The 22,087-nt window shown below is 29.1% G+C and overlaps 1 protein-coding gene and 1 pseudogene across 1 annotated transcript in view; both read right to left on the bottom strand.

Moving 5' to 3' along the window:
• The window catches only part of LOC100202407 (pyridoxine/pyridoxamine 5'-phosphate oxidase), a 31,486-nt gene extending 18,174 nt beyond the window's left edge, over window positions 1-13,312 (bottom strand). The window contains exons 1-4 of the mRNA XM_065809196.1: window positions 13,164-13,312; window positions 7,932-8,004; window positions 3,162-3,319; window positions 1,838-1,937 (exon numbers count right to left, since the gene is read on the bottom strand). Coding sequence (XP_065665268.1) covers window positions 1,838-1,937; window positions 3,162-3,319; window positions 7,932-8,004; window positions 13,164-13,165 — 333 coding nt within the window. The 5' untranslated portion in view covers window positions 13,166-13,312. The remainder of the gene's footprint in view (window positions 1-1,837; window positions 1,938-3,161; window positions 3,320-7,931; window positions 8,005-13,163) is intronic.
• A 6,621-nt stretch (window positions 13,313-19,933) lies between these two features.
• On the bottom strand, window positions 19,934-20,976 carry LOC136087313 (uncharacterized; annotated as a pseudogene).
• Between the last annotated feature and the right edge of the window lie 1,111 nt (window positions 20,977-22,087).

Below are 22,087 nucleotides of genomic sequence, written 5' to 3'. Positions count from 1 at the left end.
GAAAAAAAGTTATTAGATTCAAGATGAGAGATTAAGTGATTTTAAGACTCATAAATCTTGCTTATGATAGGAAGAAGACTAATGGGATGGTAGTTAGACAAGTCAGATCGCTCTCCTGAATTTTTAAACATAGGAATAACAGATGCCGCTTTTCAACAGACTGGAAAACAACTCTGATAAGCACTTGCTAAATAATTTTGAAAGTATAGACAACAGCTCAGGAAAACATTACTGCAAGACTATAACAGGTATGTTGCCTGTACTACAAACTGTAGAGGAGTCTAAACAGAAAGTCACTTTAGATACAGAAGCTGGAGTGATATGAATGTCAAACAATGGATCAACCTGTTTTGGGCTATACTAGATAGGATGTGATTAGCAGAATCAAGTGATGAGATTAATGAAAAGCTCTTAGCAAACAATTCAGCTTTGTCTTTAGGTGAGGTAACAAAATCAGAACAATGCAAGAGAGGATGAATAACAGATATGCCCTTATTATAGACGCTGTTAAAGATTCTCTAGAAATTTCTAGAGCCTAATTTTTGAAATAAAATATAAAAAAGAAAAGTGATAAAGTGAAGTGGTGCTAGATGAAAGCACATAAAAGAATAGTCTGTCGATTTAAACCTTTCCTTGACAGTTTCCTGACAAATGGGTGAGTCTTTACGAATGTAAATGCCCATGCCAAGCATGTGACTAATGGAGTCTTTATGAATTAAAGGAAAATAACCATCAACACTAAGATAACAAGATGAGACAACTGAACTCAAATAAGTCTCACAAAGAGCAAGTAGGTCTGATAAACTTTGCAAGAGATAAGACTCAACAGAAGAAAAGTTACTTCGAAGACCACGAACATTAGTGAATCATAGATTTAGAGAACTTGGTAATGACAATGGTTTTTTGTGTTTCATAATTTTTAATATTTAAGTCATTTTTTAAATTAGTTAAAGAACTTGATTCAAAGCACAGGTTGTACTCAGTACCCTATCTAATAGTCCAAGCAATTGCCTTTTTACTATTTATAAACCCTAGCCTTGACAATGCACACTAAAGTATGAACAGGGACACCATCCATACGCAACATAACACTGTTAATACTCTGATATTTTACAGCTGATGATGGAATCAGCCTCTCTGAAAGCTACCACAGAGTTTGGGAAACCTGACTAACAGCTGACCTTAAAACCATAAAACATCATTCTATTATCTCATAAAAAATTATGAGATAATAGAATGAGTTGCCTAGTCATAAAAACAGAGGATGCATTCAACATCTGCCCAAGATGAGTATTTTAAATGAGACACCATCTCTAGCCTTTACTCAATCAAGAGCCCTAAGGCAGTGGGTGTTTTAAGTCTGAATTGGCTTCTCCTAGCTTTTGCCTAAAAAAGCGTATCCTACAAGGCAGCAGGGCACGAAGCAGGTTGTACTGGTTTACATGTTACCAGTAGCAAGATAACCTGACCTGACAGAATTTAAATTTCACTTCTTGATATTTTTACTTTTAATTAAATATTTACTTGAGTTATCAGGGATGTGAAGTCCTGAAAAAGATCAAGTAAAATCATCGAAAAAGAAAAAGTAAAAAAACATTTTGGTGTCCAGAAGCTCTAAAACCCTAAAAAGTCCATAAATTTCTCAATATTTTTTAAAATTCCTTGACAAGAAACAAATAGTGAACAGAAACAAATAGAAGAGCAGAAACAAATAGTGATTTTGTGACTTTCAAATCTAAAGCTCTTTATGGGACTTCACATCCCTGATATAAATACCATAATATATAACTTATATATTAATAAAAATTATAATAAAAAATAACTGAAAAGTTCTTACAAGTTCTTTTCCTTTTTGACTGTCATAATTTGTAAAAAAACGAAAGCCTTTATTTGAATATCCTTTCAAAAGAACCCATCGCGCCGAAGGAACACCATCTCTTAAACATAAATTAATTATAAAACTCAAAAACTAACCAAGTATTTAACAATATATAACAATAATTTCTCTGTTAAAAGCTAAAGTAGACTTCATTTGTGAACTTCATATAAAGAAGACTTTATTTGTTACCTTCATATATATATGAATAGTGTTGTCACGGTACCAAAATTACAGTATTCGGTACCGATACCAGTGAAAATCCACGGTTCTCGGTACCAATTTCGGTACCAAACCAAAGTTTAATTTAGACTAAATTTGCCAACAAAAATTCACGATTTTTTGTATCAAAGCAAAACACAAAAATATGCTAGCTGAAAAACACACTATTTTTATTAATAAAGTTAAACAATTCCCCTTGTCATCAGCCGCAAATCCAAAATATTTCCACACATGGCTCTTTCCTCCTTTTTTCTCAACAAGTGGATTTAGAGCTACCACATCAGCTGCACCACTGGTTGCCATTTCTCAGCAGATTAATAAAGAGGACGCGCTACTGCACGCATGGGCATCAAGGAATCGGGTTTGAACGGGTCTTCGGTACTACCGGTACTTAAGAAAACTTGGTACCGTGACGTTTACATTTTTTTAGTACCGACTTGGTACCGAAGTACCGGGTCTTTTGACAACACTATATATGAATATTTAATACTTGCAAAAATTTTTTTAGACTTTATTACAGACCAAGACACTAGAATATTAATAGCTATGAAACTTTTTGGACAACTGCATACTTATGAAATTTTTTTCAAAATGAAATATTCAACACTTGTAAAAAAATTTTTTCAAAATATATTAACTTGGTAAAAACAAATTTAAAAACAAACAAAAAAATTTTAATAAATTTAAATCAATCAATGTAAAGTTTAAACATACAGTAATGCTATCAAAAATGTAAAAGGTTATTTACCAAAAACAATTAGATTAGTTTTAAGATAAAAAATCAGGGAAATAAAAACTTAACTGCAACCATTTAGAGTGACTCCCCCTCTACAAAATCCTTTTATCAAACAAACCATTTACAAAAACTTTTTTTAAACTAATTTAAAAGTGTTTTCCAACTCTTAAAAAAAATAATCTAAAAACAGTAGACACAGCTTTGTATTACAATATATATACTATTATTTATATGTTCATTTTAATTTTACCTTATTTTATGATGAATAATGTTATTACTATTAATTTTTTTATTATGTATGATTATTTGTGAAAAAGTAAATTTTACTTGGAGGCAGTTGCTAAGTTCATTGCATTTGCTTCTTTTATACCAGGATTATTTGCAGCTTCCTGGAACCATAACTGAAATAGCAAATAAGGATCTTTAGCTGGAAGCATATCATCTGGTAATCTACTTAAATTGTAATCAATTCGCATGTCAGAAATCTAAAGATAAAGAAAATTAGTATTCCTCCTAAAGCTCCAGAGGGACCCACTACAGTCAAGGAGATTAATCAACTTTCTTTGATATAATTTTATTTGTAACTCTCTTTCAATCCTAAGTTCGAAAACACAAACATTAAACAATGGCGCTGTGCAGAGAAACAGGTTGATACAAAGTCAGATTTAATATTTATTAATATATTCTCCATTTTAGCAAAGTTAAAATTATTTTACAAAGCCATACACTGGCCTAGTTTTAGTGTTTAAAAAAAAGAAACTTTTATTTTATTTTCATTTATTACAATTAAATTTTTTTATTATTATTATAATTAAATATTTTTTAAAAATTACTTTACCTGATTCACTCCCAACAAAGTTAAGTAACTTTGCAATTGATTGTATATATGGTTTCCATAAGAGGTCAGTAGTGAATGATAATCCAAGAATACATAAAGAAGTGAGAAGGTCACTATTTAATAAAATAGGAATGTTGAAAATATTGTGATGGTTGTTTGCAGCAAACTACTGAGTTTTGTGGTGGTGGTGTCACCACAGTAGTGGTGTTATGAGTGCTGGCCTCATAAACGAGAAGTTCTGAGTTCAATCCCCACCATGTCTCTGGTAGTACAGCGCTCAACTTGTTTCTACGTGCACGGCCTTGTTTGTCAAAGTTCCTGTTTTGGAGTTATAGAGTTGAGAGAGGGTTGAAACCACAACTAAAGTAGTAGTAAACTCTTAAGGCCACTAGAGACGAGGAGGCTACTTAATTGTGGTTACCTTTCTCAACTCTATAACTCCGAAACACGAAACTTAACAAACAAGGCCGCTGCGCGGAGAAACAAGTTGAGTGCGGTACTACCAGGGACGTGGTGGGGATCGAACTCAAAACTTCTCACTTATGAGGTGAGCGCTCTACCACTACACCACTACCGCATATAGATAAGAAACAAACCAGGAACAAGGATATTCTCAGGGAAAATACCACATGTAGATAAGAAACAATACCACAATACCGCATGTAGATAAGATAAACCATACCGCATATACCACAATACCGCAATACCGCATGTAGATACCACAATACCGCATGTAGATAAGAAACAATACCACAAAACCGCATGTAGATAAGAAACAAACTAGGAACAAGGATATTCTCAGGGAAAATAACAGGAAAAATTGTCACACAGTGAGTTGTTAGGCTAAAGAAAAGATGTTAGAAATTTATTGGACGATATTTTGAGGGGTCAGAATGTTCTCAAGAGTTTAAAAAAATGGAACCACAGATGCCAACTTCCAGCAGACAGAAAAATAATATTTAGTCAAGTGCTTATTAAATTAAATTGAAAAAAACACTTTTTAAGACTATGACAGGAATGTTGTCTGGACCATAAGCTGTACTAGAGTTTATACGAGATATGACTTTAGCAATGGAAGCTGGAGTGATTTGGATGTCTAACAATAGGTGGACCTGTTTAACTGGAATAACAGGAAGTTTATGGCCATTAGATTCATGAGCTGAATTATAGAAAAAGTTTATAACAAATTATAAGTTCTTTTCTTGGGAAAATAAATTCAGACCCATGATTTAGATATGCAACATTTAGCTTACCTTTGTTTACGACACTGATTTTCCAAAAGTCTCTTGAGCCTAGCTTCTGAGATAAGATACAAGATTTAGCTAACTGTGAATAATGAACTTAGCATCAGACAGAACATTTTACATTGATTTCTTTCAAAATAAAAAGACAGTTGTTCTCAAGAGTTGTTCTTTTAAAAAAGATGAAAAAAATGGTTACAATCAGATATAGCAGCTATACAAGGTAAAAAAACCATGGAGTAGAATGAGGTAAGACTTGAAACCAATAAGAAGGAATAAAAGCTTTTGCACCTGCCTAAATCCAGAAAGTTATAGGAAGGGTCTTTATTAGCAGATAGACTAAAGACATCAGCCCAAGAACTGTCACAAAGAAAATCACAAAAAGAATCCTTGTTGGTTTTAGGGTGGTAGTAAGTATTGTAATATTAGGGTGAGCCCAAAGAAAAAAAACAAGATGAAAGATTTATAGAGATCATTGCATAGTTGGAACCACTTAAAAGAGAACAAGGAGAAACTGAACACAAGCTAGGATCAGAAACAAGACACAAATCAAGGAGTGAAATTAAGTGATTAGAGCTGTCTGGAAAACAAGTTGTGTTCCACTAGTCGTGTTCTACCTGATTTAGCAGACAAACAGGTTAGTCCATTGCCTGACTTTCACATCACTCCAGCTTTTGTATCCAAAACAATTTCATGCTTAGGATACAAAACTCTTCTGCAGCTTGTGGTCCAGACAACATACCTGTTGCAGTCGTGCAGAAGTGCTTTCCAGTGCTGTCGTCTATGTCATCTGGAGAGCAATCTAATTACTCATCTAATTACTGCCCCATTAGCCTTCTTTCTATCATAAGCAAGGTTTTGAGTCTTTAATAAATAAACACTTAATATCCCATCTTGAATCTAATAACTTACTTTCTGATCATCAATATGGATTTCGATCTTCTTGTTCAACTGCTGATTTGTTAATAGTAATAACTGATAGGTTTTATTGTGCATTAGATAGATAATGCACAATAAAACCTAGATTTTAGTGGAGAGGCTAAGGCTATCGCTCTGAACATTTCTAAAGCTTTTGATAAAGTGTGGCATACTGGTTTTCTCCATAAGCTTTTTTCTTATGGTGTATCAGGTAATATCTTTAAGATTATTGAATTCTTTCTTACCAATTGTAATATAAAAGTTAGCTTGGATAGACAGCACTCTCACTTCAACTTTCAACCATTATCACATGGTTATAATATTGCTTCTTTTTCTCTTTTCTATAAATACTATAATGGGCACTGCTCTAAAAAGCTAGCGTCTCTTGTGTCATCTACTTAAATTCATTCTCGTATTACTTGTCATTTAATTAAGGTTAACCCTTTTACTGTGCCTGATCCTAAGTTCTCAAGAAAATTTTATTCATCTAGTTTTTTACCCTAAACATCAGTTATTTGAAATTTGCTTTCCTTTTTTTTCAGAAAAGGCTTGGTTAACTTGATCAGAAATTACATCTAAAAGAGTAAAATATTCTCAGTTTACTAAAAGGAAACTGAGAATATTGGAGCTCAGTACCACAAACATCTTTTTTCTTGCAATAATAATTTTTAGATTAATTTCTTACGATAATAAAGTTAGTTCTCAAGAGAGTTTTTTACTCTAGTAGAATAAAGTAGATAAAAGTAAATAAAAAGTAGATAAGTAGAATAGTAGTAGATAAAAGTAGTAGATAAAAAATATTATTACAATCAGAAATAGCAGCTGCATTAGGTAACAACTATGGAGTAGTTAAGACAACTTAGTAGTAGTTATGACAACTATGGAGTAGTTATGACAACTATGGAGTAAATATGGAGTAGTTATGACAACTATGGAGTAACTATGGAGTAGAATGAGACTTGACTTAAACAGACAAGAAGAAATAAAAGCTTTTGTACCTGCCTGGATCCAGGAGATTAAATAGGAGGCACAAATATTAGCAGAGAGATGAAAGATATCAGCCCAAAGAAAATTACAAAGAAAATAAGGAAATAAATCCAATTTTAAGTAGTAGTGCAATCATAAAGTGAATATAAAAGATTTAGAGAGATCATAGCATGACCTGAACCACATAAAGGAGAGCAAGCAGAAACTGAACGCAAACTAGGATCAGAAACAAGACACAAATCAAGGAGTGAAAGCAAGTGATTAGAGCTGTCTGGAAAACGAGTTTTGAAGTTAACTATCTGAGCAAGAGAAATACAAAAGTTCTAAAATTTAGTGTTAGCAGGGTCAGTGCCATTAAAAAAAGCAAAAAGTGATTGAAAGAAGAGGTGCCAAGCGAAAGCACATAAAAGAATGGTCAGAGGATTCAAAACTGATTTCTTGACAAATAGGTGAATTAACGCATAAGTATATGTCCAAGCCAGGCATGTGACAAATGGAGTCTTTGCGAATCAAAGAATAGTACCCATCAATACTGAGATCGAAAAAGAACCAAATAAAAATTCGTTTCATAAAGAGCTAATAAACTTTGCAAGAGGTAAAGATATTTGTAACAGTTAGGTGGTGGTGATGATGGTTTTTGTTTAATATTTTTAGGTCATTTGATTATTTTTTAGGTTTATTTTATTTACGATTTTTTAAGGATCATTTATAAATTGAGTATTGCTTCCCAAGCAATGCAGTGTCTTTAGTCCTGCTAGTTAACCCAAGTCATAACTTAGGGCTTCTTATGTGGCCTCAACAATGCACACCAAAAGTACTAACAGGGACACTATTCATGCACAACATTGTACTGTTAATACTCTGATACTTTACAGCTTGGACTAAACTACCACAGAGTTTGGAAAACCTTACTACCAGCCGGCCTCAGAATCATTAAACTGAATTTCTGAGCTATAACCTCGTTAGGAGATTGCAGGAAGAGTTGCATAGCCACTATCATAGAGAGACAAGCAAGATCCAGCATTCATCATCCTAAGCAGGAAACAGTGTAACACAAGTTATTAACATAACAATAAATATATAACAGTAGTAATAATAATAAAATTAAAACACCTTTTCAGGATCTATTTGAGACATTTTGAAATAGCGACACAACTTTATATGGTTAAAAATCTTCAATAAATGCCTGAAATAAACATTTAAAACTATTATTTAGAACAATTTTCATACATATTTTAAAAAACATTACAAATCAGCATAATCATCATCCTAATATATCAAACATCTTAGCATAATAATGTTATATGCATTTTTAAATGCAGAAATCTCCTTAACCTTCTATTAATCAAAAAAGACTTGAAATTCATTATCTCTGTATATATCCTATATATTATTCTTCATCATTATTGTTATTATATATCGTTAATAACGATATATAATAACGATTCGTTATTATTACTTTTATGCATGTAATTGCTTATATATGGTGCATCATATTGAACAAAAATATCATATCGAAAAAAAAAACACATTCATATCGAAAAAAAAACACTAGCTTTATCATTCTATATCATTATTTTAATTTTTTAAAATTATAATTAGTAATAAATATAAAAAAATAATAATTATGAAGAATAAAAAAAAACTCAAATCTTTTTATCAAAACTAATCTTAATTTTTATACTATAAATATATAATACTGTAACTAAGCAACGTTTTTGTTACTTGTAATCTCATACTGTAACTAAGCAATCTTTTTGTTACTTGCAGTTTAATACTATAACTAAATTTTAATTTAATTTTTTAATTTTATAAATCTTTATTTAAAATTGATAAGCATTACAAATAATGAATTGTACAATTTTATCTATTTCTAAATAATGAGTAAAAATTAGCTAAGAACACAGAAAAAAGAACTGATCAAGGTAATTTAGTAGTTAACGAATGGTTTATGTCAGCAAAGATCTTTTAAAGGATATTAAGCAACCTTTTTGTTTTTTGTAGGCTAATAATGCATCATAAAGATGCATAAGCAAATAATTCAAAGTAAGCTAAGTATTAAAAATACTCAGAGTAGCCAGGTCTTACAGATACCAAGTGCCTGTTTTAGTAGATCAACTATTTACTAAAACAGGCACTGGTAATAATTGATTGTGAGTGATTTTTTTTATTTTTATAAAGAATGTGTGAAACAAAAAAAGTTAAGAAAAGATCAAAATTTTTATTGTCTTTTTAGAAATGCTTATTCTAAGAAATCAAAAAAAAAAATTTTTTTCAAAATTGGAATTTATGGTTGTGTAACTGCTAACATAGTAAAAACATTGAACCAAGGAGAGAATCTTTTCAAAAAGAGAAAGCCATAGAAGATACTATAAATAAATAAAAAGTGTTCTTCATCAAGGACAACTTGAATACTGCAATTTGAATAGAATCAACAGTTTTGAAAACTTTCCTCTGATTTTTTCTAAGAAAACCTGAGACACCATATTAAAAGAGCTTTTGGAGAAGATCAGCACACCAAACTTATGGAAAAGATCAGCAAACCAGATTTATGGACAAGATCAGCACACCAGACTTTTTTTTTTAGAGCAATGGCTTGAAATGCAAGTCATTTTTTTGATTCTTGAGTTTTTGGACAAAAAAAACAAGGACTTTGTTTCATGATTTATTTATTTTTAATAAGTAATTTTCTTATTTTAAACACTAAAATAATTAAAAAATTATTTTTAGACGATGGTTATTTAAAGAACAGTTTTTATTCTTTCATTTAGTATATCCTTTTATAACTTTATTGTTTTAAAAGTTTTTTGTTCATCAAACTTCAATAGTTGTTCTCAATTATCTAATACTACTACTACTACTACTACTACTACTACTACTACTACTACTACTACTACTACTACTACTACTACTACTACTACTACTACTACTACTACTACTACTACTACTACTACTACTACTACTACTACTACTACTACTACTACTACTACTATTACTACTACTACTCAATTATCTACTCAGCTTATTTATTGTACCTTTTTCACAAAAATAATACCTGGAGAACAAACGTCATTTTGATGCAAGAAATTGATGCAAAAAGATATTATCACGTTCCAAAGGGTCAAAAAAAAAAGGGGTAGGGTGGGAATTTTACACAGAGCACACAGAGAACAATTAAACTCAAGTATGGCTTGCAATTAAATAACAGTGCTTTTTTTAACAGCTGTTTTTATTATAATTTCAATATTTAATATGGTTGTATAAGTTTTATACTATGGTTGTATAAGTTTCATACTATGGTGAGAAATGAACCAAAAGCTCATTTTCAACAAATCAAGATTTACAAGATTTTTTAATGGTTGACAATTTTTAAAGCCTGGTTACACTGAAAGGTTTTATTCTTATCAGTGACTGATAAATTATTTTTCTATTTTTATTTAAGTTTACACTGATTCTTTTTTTGGAAGTTTTGAGATAAAGTTTTTTTGTAGATAAAAAGTAAAATAAATAAACGGGGTGATAACAAGTAAAATTAATAAACGGGATCTTAATAAGCTGGGATGAGTGGGCAAATTTTCTTAAAACTAATAAACATTTCTTCCTGTGTACTAAGCACACAAGAGTAATTTAAAATGGATGCAAAAAAATATTTAAAATTATTGAATCATTCCTTTCTACCCACATTATTAATGTTGTCTTTAGTAGACAACACACTCCTTCATTGTAAGTAACTTAAGGGGTTCTACAATTTTTGATCCTGTGTTGTTCCTTATCTATATCAACAATCTTCCTGATATTCTTACCTCTGAAGTGGTTGATGACATAACTATATACTCCTGACTACCAATGACAATTTACTGATGACATAACTATATATTCTTTACATAGAAAACATTCATTCTTGAATGATTTCTTATTTTTCTTTGTGACAGCATGATTTCTTTTTCTTTTCTTTTTTTGTGACAGCAAGATCTCTTATTTTTTCCTGTATGGAATACTATTATCTGTTAATCTATTTACTCTAAAGAGGCCCTATTTTAGACAAGGTCAAATATTGTTGGATCTGCTACCAAACTTGAGCCTCAGTCCAATTGTCCTAATGGTACATCTATTTTTCTTTTTACAAGTACTATAATAGTTGCTGATCAAACAAACTATTATCTTTTGTTCTGTCAACCAAAACTTAACCTTGCATGATTCGCTATACAGCAAAATTTCATTCATTTACTGTATCTGTCCTTTCATGTTCTAAAAACTTTTATTCATCAAGTTAACTTCCATATCAATTCTTCAGAATTCTCCCCAGTCATTATGATTTCTCTCCATTTATTATGATTTCTCTCCAGTCATCATAATTAATTGAATAAATGAGAACTAGCAAACTTATAAATGAAATAAGACTTAAAATGAGATAAGATTGCAAAACTTAAAATTAATGAGTTATTATTTAAAAGTATTAAGTTTTATTTACTTTACTGAAAATTTGATATAAACAAAAAAAAAAAAAAAAAAAAAAATCAAAAAAAACTAGTTAACTATTTTACAAAAAAAAAAAAAATCAAAAAAATTACAAGTTATTTGTTAAGTTGATTAACTCTTTGTTCACACTTAAATAAAACTAAATTATTATAATCTGATAGAGAATCTAAAAAACTTATACAAAACCAATTAGAAACTATTAACAAAAATTTAAAACATTAAAAAAAGTTTAAATTATGTAAAAGCCTGTTAAGTTACAATCTATAAAAACAAAATAAACCTAAAAAAAAAAAACAATACCCCTTGAGGTGTTGGCTGTGATAAAATATTTGAAGTTTATTAATAAAGAATCAAAGATTTTGCAAATAAGACTAAAAAAACTGAATGGAAGTTTGAAGAAAAGTTGGAAGAGTTAGAACTGGAATCTCCAGAGTTTTCAAAATAGAAACAACAGACGCTAATATTCAGTAAATGAAAAGTCTGGTAATTGAATATGCTCTCTTTCTTTAACGAAAGCTTTAAACTCTTTTCCAAAATTGTGACAGGAGTTTAGTCGGAAGATTGAGTTTATTTCCAAGTAGAAGAGTTTATATGAAAAAGATTATGCTTGTAAGCATAATCTTTTTCATATAAACTCAATAAAATGTAATTTTTTTAAGACATCAGTTAAACCTAAGTATTTTTCTATAATTTAAGAAATACCATTAGTCTCAGTATTTTCCCCAAAAAATGGGTAAATAACTTTAACCTTAGTATTTTCCAATGAATAAGATAACTATAAGGCTCAAAAGAAATCTGAGACCTTTTTCAGTTTTGTCGTTGTTAAGGTGACACATTTTTTATAACAACAAAGGAGGATGCAAATGTTATAACTATGAAAACTTTTTTATTTCTGTAAAAAAATTCACATTATACAAAAAAATATATTTAAATAAAAATAAATCACAAAAAACGAAATTGATAGTTTGAATCTCTTAATCAATTTATTGAACCTGAATCTATTAAATCTATTAAACACAAATTTATAAATATTTATAGATATAATAAATAATCTAAATAGAAAATAGTTAGAAAGATGAACAAAAATTATAAACTTGTGGTAGATAATGAGAAGAGTCAAGTGAGGAACGAATTTTAATAAGAGTAGTGTCCTTTCAAAAAAGAACAGTTTTTTTTTTCATTATCATTGTTACTACTAGCTTACTAATAATTCTTGAAGTGAAGTACAAAGAAACTTTTTAGAACAAAATATAAGATTTTTAAAAACAAAAAAGCACCTTTTACTCATTATACATTGTTTACTGTTATTGCTTTAAAAGGTAATTTAATTACAACGTAAACAATACTTTAGCGGGTTTATAGAAATCTACCTTTTGTTATAAAATAATTAATATTACTAATAATTTATTTGAAGTAATTAAAAGTAATATCAATTATTTGGTATTACTTTTTAATTGCTCATAAAATATACGGAAAATTGCAGTGAAGCGCTTCGATTTTTATATCATTTTTTCAAGTTAAGGATTAGAGTCTACATTGTTGAGTCAACAGGGGTACAATAAAATTTAAAAAATAGAGTAAATAGTCTAATTTAATTCAACTACTTAAGTAAAAATATTTCAGAAATTAAAAATTTTTTTTTTAAAAATCGATTTTCATGACAATTAAGATATTAAAAAAATCAAAGAATATTTTATTAGAAATTAAATTTCCAAAAGAAAATTATTTTTTTTTTTTAATTCCATTTGAGTTGCTTCATGGTCAGAAGCAGGTCTGCGGCATTTTATACAAAAAACATTTAACCAATTTTGTATTTTTTGGATAATAACCATTGACAAAACCAAAACTTGCAACTAAAAGCTTTACATTGGTACCACATGTTGTTTTGAGTTAAAAGTGCTTTTTCCAAGCTCTGCAACTCTTTTTGCACCTCTTGATGTCTTCTTTATCTTGTCTCGGTTTTTTTGAATGTTGATTTGTTGAGTTTCTAAAACTTTACTTAAGCTAACCTTGCATTTTTTTAATTATTTAGACTCAAGGCAGGTCTCCCCTACCTTAAATTCTATATTTTTTGTTTAACCAATTAGTCATAATTAATTTTTTTTGGAAATTTCAATCAAAAATTCAGTTTTTGCTATTTTTTGTGGTTGACCTACTACTTTAATTTTTAGCATTTTTAAAATATTGAAAAACTTAAAATCTAGATATCTTTGCAGCTTTTCTTTGCGTGTAAAGTTTATGTTAAAGTTTATGTTATTTGCGTGTAAACTTTATGTTAAAATTTATGCAATGTAAAAATTTGTCTTGACTTACTTCGCTAGAAAATAATTTGCTATTGATTTTGTTAACTGAATTTAGATACCGATTAAAATGAAAAATATTGCAACAAGAAGTGTCAAACTAATAAATCATAAGCTAATAAACAAATAAATCAAAATTAATAAACTTCTTTAAAAATCTCCCAGTAATAGACGAATTTTATCATATAAAATTGCCTTTACTCGGGTTGTTTTTGTACTTTCTTTAATAAAGCCAACAATAAATTATATTTTGGAAATTTCTATTAAATAAGATTGACTGTTCAGTAGTTGTAGAAGCAGTTTGTATATACGCATCAAAAAAACTTGGATGATTGTATCGTTCTTGCAAATAGTTTAGCAAAGTTTAGCTATATTTCTTGAACAGAAAATAAGAAATCATGGGTTTGGAAAAAAGATACAAAAATGGAATAACTGATGTATTACGTTTTTAAACAGGTTTTTGCAATTTATAAAACAATTACAAATAACATTGAGCTTAAGCTTCAGCGTGGCACTCATTGCAATCGGCTTCGGAAATACCGTCGATTACAAGCATTTCTCGCGGTAAGATACTTAAATACCAAAACATTGTGAAATCAAGATTAAGGTAATTTAGAAATATTTCAGGAAATGTGTCTCATTGTTAAAAAACTTAAAAATTATGTCTACTTAAGTTTAACCTTATGTCTACAAAAGAATAAGCTAATACTTTAAAGTTTTTACTTAACTTGGAAAGTCCTAACAACAATCCACAATCACCTAGGATGACTTTTTTTTTAGCTATTAAGGTGCTCCAAGAAGAACCTAGCGTCTTGTCACAAAGCACCTGGAAGAGCAATTTAACTAGGAAGTTTACACATCCTTCCTTACCAATGTCGCTCATCTGGTCAGAGCAAACATCGAACCTCAGACCTCTTGATTCTGAGAAAGAACTCAAATCACTGCACCATGGTTGCAATGAAGTTATTTCGCATTTTCACTTGTAATTGTTACAAATTGTTCCTTATATGAAGTAATTTTATGTATAATGCCTAATATTTTGTTGTATTTATAACTACACATAACAATTGCGTATTTTTTTGATAAAACAAAAAGAAAAACATTTACCACGGATTCTACTTTGAAATAAGCTATTAATAATGATGGTTTCATTTAATTTAACAATTGATTGTTTTGTCAAAATAACCACTTTAATTGAAATTGAAGTAGAAGGCCAAATATTTATAATGAGAAAAAAAAAAATTAAGTCATTTGAAATCAGCATAAAAAATTAATTAAGAAAAAATGATTAAACTACACAAAATTCAAAAAAAGTTTATTTTGGATCCCCCTTATTTAAGGCTTCACCGTCTCGAGCATGAGCAGTTTTGTCATATTTGTATTTTTTTTATTTTTATTTTTCCCTCTGCGTCAGGTTGTGATAGCGTCACCGAGTGCGGCCGGTACCCTCCGCACCCTTCTAGTGACGCCACTGTTAATAGTATAATTATTCCAGCGGTAAATCAAAATGCGTTGAAAAAAGAAAATTTTGAAATCTAGTTTGTAGCCTTTGAAACCTGTAATCGTAATGGATTATTCTCCTAAAAGTTGATTAAATAAGTTTTTAACAACTGCTACAATCAAAATAAAAAACGAATATCAAAAATAACAACGAATCACAACAAGCACCACGATCTATTTAAAGTAATCTATTTTTAAATAACCTCTATACTAAGTATAAATATCAAAGTTTTAAACAACCTCTACTACTTGTTTGAACCTTATCTTTTGGTTCCCCGTTTAGCTGCTGGTTTGTTATGTTCTTATACAACGAAATTTTCGGCAAGAAGCTTATTTTATTTTTCCAGGATTTTATTTTGTTTATTTTTGCTGGATTTAACAACAAATTGTTATATTGTAAATATAGAGATATAAAATACCTTTTTGTAAATCCGGCTATTAATTTAGAAACAATTTGGGGCATTTCTAGGGGTATTTTGCCGCTTGAGCACAAGGTAAATGTCAATATTTTTGGATTTTTTTTTTTGAAATCGTATTTTTTATTTATATTTGCTCTAAATTTGGCTCCTAATATTGATTACGAATTTTTCTAAACTTTCATCTTTTATTCGCAATGCTTTCATCGCCCATGACGTTTTTAAGAATATCTTAAAAACGTCATGAGCGATGAAAAGTGAAATTTTTTGTTTATATTATTATATATTATATTATATTTAATAATGTTAACTTTAAATTAACTACGCGGTATTAATTTTCAAATTTTTTTTTTTTTTTTAGTCTCAATTTAACATATTTCCATAATATAGTTTACATAGTTTACATTTTTATCTTTATAACATGTTAGTGGTGAAAATGTTCACTTGCAGAACTTACACACATATGTATATATACACACATACATGCATACATTTTGTATGTATAAATTCTCCTCTTTTTTTTTTTTAATATAAAGTTTTACATTTACAAGTATTGGAGTTTTTATACTTTTAATAAATTATAATAGAGAATATAATCACCACATCAATAAGATTAAAAATAAAATAACAAAAACGAAAGTTTAAATAAAAACTTGGCATCTGATAGAAGATCTAATGATCTTGTCACCAGAACCATAAAACGTTATAATAAAATATAACTTAAGCTATTAATAAATATAAACAAATAAAAATGACAAAATACAAAAACAAAAGAAGGTGTTTATATAAATTTCTTATTTTTAAAAGTATTTCAAAATATTTTCATTAAAAAGAATGAATTCTTTTAAATTCTTCTTAAAGACTGGAAAGGTAATTGATAAATCAAAGTTAGGTAAAATGATTTTGTTCCACGTGCACCTACACGATAAGCTATCAGAACTGATTGAATTTTGTTCGACAAAAGGGTTCATAGAGTGAATTATCATTTCGTAGTGTATACTTATCTTTTGTTTTTAAGGTAATAAAATCTTTAAAAATGTGTAATGACGGATTGATTTCACATTGAAACATAAAACATAATATTTTATGTACATTCACTATGTACTTGCATCTTCATTAAAGTTGATATGTCCCCAATGAAGTAATGATAGTTGATGTTTAAAGTCATTTACTTTTTTGTCGTTGTAAATACGTTTTTTTTACGGTTTTATTTTGTTTAATTTTATTAGATAATGTTGAGTTAAGGGTTAAGAAAATAGGAAAGTGGTCTGATAAAACAGTTTTTATGATACTTTTTTGGATGGAGTTATTAAATATGTCTGTAGTAAAAATATTGTCAATGAGGGTAGCAGAATTCTTAGTTACTCTAGTTGGTTGATTGATTAGGGGAATTGCGCCTGCTAAAAAAATTTTATCATAGAAACTTCTAATTTTTTTTGTCGTCGTTATAAATAAAACAGTCCAAATTAAAATCCCAAATTTTCAAGTTTTTTTTTTCTTTCGTTTTTACCAGCGTGAACTATATTATGTTGCAAATAAGAGCTAAAATTTTCGCACGCACCGTCAGGTGGCATATAGCAGCTGCCTATAAGTATGTTTTTTTCCTTTGTTAATAATTAATTCAATTGTTGCCGATCTCTTTATCTTTGTCAGAAACGCTCAAATCGCTTCAACTTTATATGCAATGTTTTCTTTAAGGTATATCAGAACTCCTCCACCGCATTTATTTGTTTGCCTTTCTAGTGAGACTAATTCAAAATTCTTAAGATGAAAATTAGAATTATTTTCAAGCTCTAAAGAAGAGCACCAAGTTTCCGTAACACATATAATATTAAAAATGTTTTCAGTTTCTTCTAGAAAATGCCGACAGTTTTTATAAATTATATTAAAACTCCTTATATTAATGTGGAGGATTCTGATTCTTTCACTGTTTATATCATTTACATTTTTAAAAAGAAATTCTTTAATGGTGCTGGAACAATAATATAAACTGTCCGTGTACATATCACTACAAAAATTTACATCTGTCTCTGCATTTTCATCTGATTAATGTATTTTTCGTAAAAATTATAGGTTAGCGATTGAAAGTCATTCATTTTTGTAATTATTTCTTCATGTGCACAGGTTAAAAGAATTTCTTTTTGTTATTGTAATTGTTAATCGCGTGTTATCAGTTTGTTATAGACTTCTTTTGCATACTTTCCTGAGAATCTTAATTCTTTAGCTTTTGCAAAGAGTATTTTTCTTTTTTTCAATCATTCTATCGCTGTAATCATCGTGGAGATATATATGCGTTCATTCCAAAGCTTTAGTCGTTTATAATGATATAATATTTTTTCTTTGTCTTCATAATTTAGGAACTTTACAACTATTGTTTGTCGCTTCTTTTGTCCAGATTCTTTTTTTTTCCAGTTCTGTGGGCTCTTTCTATTTGAATGTCATGCTTTATATTTAATTTTTCTTTAATAAAACATTATTCTTTCGACTCGCTTGTTTCCCATGATTCGTTTTCTTTTTCTTCAAAACCTTTAAACCTTAAGTTGTTTCTCCTGCTGCGATCTTCTAGTTCAGCAATTTTGTCAATAAAAAGTTCGCTTGAATTTTTTTTTCATTTTCTTCGATGTGATTTTTTAGTTTTTCATTAAGTTCGTTCGTTTCCTTTATGGGATTTTCGTAATATTTGTTTTGAGTTACTACTCGGTGTAATTATGTTACTACTCGGTGTAGTTAAGGGATCGTCCATAAATTACGCAACCCGAAATATATTTAAAAAGTAGAGGAAGACCAATAAATATATATATATATATATATATATATATATATATATATATATATATATAAATATATATATATATATATATATATATATATATATATATATATATATATATATATATATATAAATATATATATATATATATAAATATATATATATATATATATATATATATATATAAATATATATATATATACATATATACATACATATATATATATATATATATATATATATATATATATATATATATATATATATATATATATATATATATATATATATATATATATATATATATATATATATATATATATATATATATATACAAGGCCGTAGACAAATTTTTTTTGATGTTTGAGCTAAGCAACTTTGAAACATGAAGTTTTCTTCATGTTCAAACTCCATATTTTAATTATGTTTATATATATAATGAATGAGGATGCTATGCAAAAAATTGCGGTGATTGGAGACTGGGAACAACAAAAACCCCAAAATGTTATCCCCCCAACCCCAAAAAGGAGGGCAACTTGTTATTTTTTTTCAATCTTAAACTTAATTTGTATTTATCGACAAATTTCAAATTTGATTCAATAATCTTTTGTTGCTCGGTTTTTATGACCTTATAAAGTTTAAAGTGTATACTTTATAAGTTCATAAATTCCTCATATATATGAACATACTTAAATATGGAGTTTTCTTCATGTTTCAAAGATGCTTAGCTCAATCATCAAAAAAAGTTGTCTACGGCCTTGTATATATATATATATATATATATATATATATATATATATGATTTGAGTATAGACATCATGTATAAAAGTGTATGTTATATTAATAAGAAAACATCAAACAATACAAACTCTCTTAATACAAATAATAATTTATTCATCAAAAAAATATGTAGGAGAAACAAAATTACAAATTAGAACAAGAATTCAACAACACCAAAAAGTTTAAATGATGGCAAACATTATCAGTCAGCAATTGCAACGCATAGCAAGTTTTGCTCTGAAAAAATAAATTGGGAGAAAACTAAAACTCTTAAAGTTGAAATAAAAAAATTCGACCGTAAAGTACGAGAAGCACTCGAAATACAGAGGCACCAATGTTTCCCATCGAATGGCGGAATAAATCTCAATAATGGGCAATTTGTCAAAACTAAATTTTGGACTCCATTTTTCATATTCTTGCGTAACGAAAAAAGAAGCCATTCAACTGCTGACGTCAGTTAAAAATTATTAAACTGTTTTTTAACGTTCAAAAAATTTTGTAATATTTTACGAGCTGATGATGCTGGCGTCCATAACCCAGTGAAAATTTCTCAAAATAAATTGTTATTTGTGTTAACAGAATTCGTATTGTTTTATATTTTCTTATTAATATATATATATATATATATATATATATATATATATATATATATATATATATATATATATATATATATATATATATATATATATATATATATATAAACAGCGCCGGTTTTAGCACTATCAGCGCCCTGGGCGAGATTTCTACGGCGCCCCTAGCTCAATTTAATCCCATACAAAAAAAAGGTGAAGGGTAAAATAACCAATTAGTAATAACCAATTAAATAACCAATTAGTAATATAAATAACTATTTATTAAAAAGAAAAACTAATAAGATTTAGCTTTTCTTGCCTTTCTGTCGGCAAACTTTTTTTATGAGTTTATCAAAGTCAATTTTTTCAGCAATTTCATTTTCGACTGACTAAGTTGCTAAGTTTGTCAGCTTGGATTGGGATATTGTTGATCTTAGATAGATTTTTATCAACTTAAGCTTTGAAAAATTCTTCTCCCCACTAGCAACCGTAACAGGTATAGTCAATAATATTTGCAATGCTATCCATACATTTGGATATAGCTCTTGTAAGCTGCGATTTTAAAATTTAAAACAAAAACGGGAGTAACCACATTCTTATCATACAAAAAAGCTTTCAGACTTAGGAGTTCATCGCGCAACATACTACCGTCAATATCTGACTTAGAGTCCACAGTTAATTTCAATTGGAGATTACTACAAAGTTTGATAAGGTCAGGTTTTTCCGGAATCTGTTTTATATTATACAAAAAAGACCATGATTCTAAATACTTACTTAACTGATCAAATCTTTCATTGAATGAAGTTAATGTAGAGTCCAGAAGACAGTTAAAAAATTCAACTTCAAATTTTTTTCTGGGGAAGTTATAGGCTCATCGTAGACAGTTTCTCCAGCTTGATGCTTAACACATCGAACTCTTGATGTGGCTTTAAACACAGGCTCAATTTCTAGTTCTCCGGCCAATTCCTTTGCCGTTAAAATGGCGGATTTGAATCCTGTATTTCTATATTCCTCCAAAAAAGTGCAGCATTTTTTCAACATTTCTGTGCATTTACCAAAATCCATGTCTGATGATTGTAGAGATTTACTAACGACATTAACTTGAATAGTCATACCAAACAACCAACGAAACTATGAAACTGAAATATTTTAACTGTTCAGCTAGAGTAGAAGCCTCGTGAGAGACTTAAACATCAGTTTTTTGATTTTCAATAACCAAAGTAATTAAAGCATCATGGATGGCACTAATTTGATTACGGACTGCTTTAACACTGTTTATTTTTGCTTCCCAACGTGTGTCACTTAGCTTTTAATGGTATATATTCCCAAGAGATCGGTTAGAATTTTTCAACGATGAACAGAAGCTGAAAACAATGTAAACAACCTCTGAAGTACCCCAAATAAAGTGACTGATTTTACAGAAGACTTAGCGGTATCACATAGTACAAGATTGTGGCTATGACAGGTACACGGTACATAAACAGCTAAGGGATTTATTTCCAAAATTCTTCTCTGAACCCCAATATTCTTTCCTTTCATGTTCGCCCTGTTGTCATAACCCTGACCCCTACAATTGTTCTATTCCAGACCGTATTTATTTAAAACATCTATAAATAACTTTAGTGAGTTTTTCACCAGTCGACTCATCGACAAACAAAAATTCTATGAAATGTTCTTTCACTGATATTTTATCGTCATTTGATAATAAATCAACAAATCGTATTGTCAATGAAAGTTGCTCTAAATGAGTAATGTCCTGAGTACAGTCAGCTATAATGGAATAATATTTCGATTTCTTTGCACGCGATATAATTTCTGACTTCACTTTTGTACCTATCAGCTCTATTAATTCATTTTGTATATCTTTTCCGCAGTAGTGGTCTGAGACATCACCCTTCGTAGCTAACCGCAAGTGCTCCTGTATAACTGGATCAAATTTAGCTAAAAGTTGTACTAAGCCCAAGGACTTTCAATTATTAGACGTATATAGTTTGTCGGAGGAACCTATGAGCGCCATATTGTTTTCAGCTAAATAAAGTGTAATATGCATCAATCTAGACAAAACATTATTCCATCTTGTTGTTTCTTTTCTAATCAAATATTGCTCTGGGCAGTCTATTGTTTTACCTGTTTTTAATCGAAGTTCAGTATCGATCCATGAAAGGTAAAACTTCTAATGAGAAGTGCTATTCTCACGAACTATTCTCGCTGAATTGTTTCGTTGTTTGCAAGTTTTTTTGTGAAATGATAATTAGAGAAATGCCGGCCTGTATCATTCTTTGGATAATTATCAACGTGAGTTTGTACTTGGCAGTTAGATATTATATGATCAATAACTTTGCTATTTCGAATGAGTGGCCATATGGCTGGATCCGATATTTTCATAAAAACAATGCTTAAGTCATCTGAAATTTGTATGCACATCACCAACGGAGTTTGTTGTACATCG

This window comes from Hydra vulgaris, chromosome 11, assembly GCF_038396675.1.
Source record: "Hydra vulgaris chromosome 11, alternate assembly HydraT2T_AEP".
Lineage (NCBI taxonomy): Eukaryota > Metazoa > Cnidaria > Hydrozoa > Anthoathecata > Hydridae > Hydra > Hydra vulgaris.
This window is presented reverse-complemented; position numbering and strand designations above follow the sequence as displayed.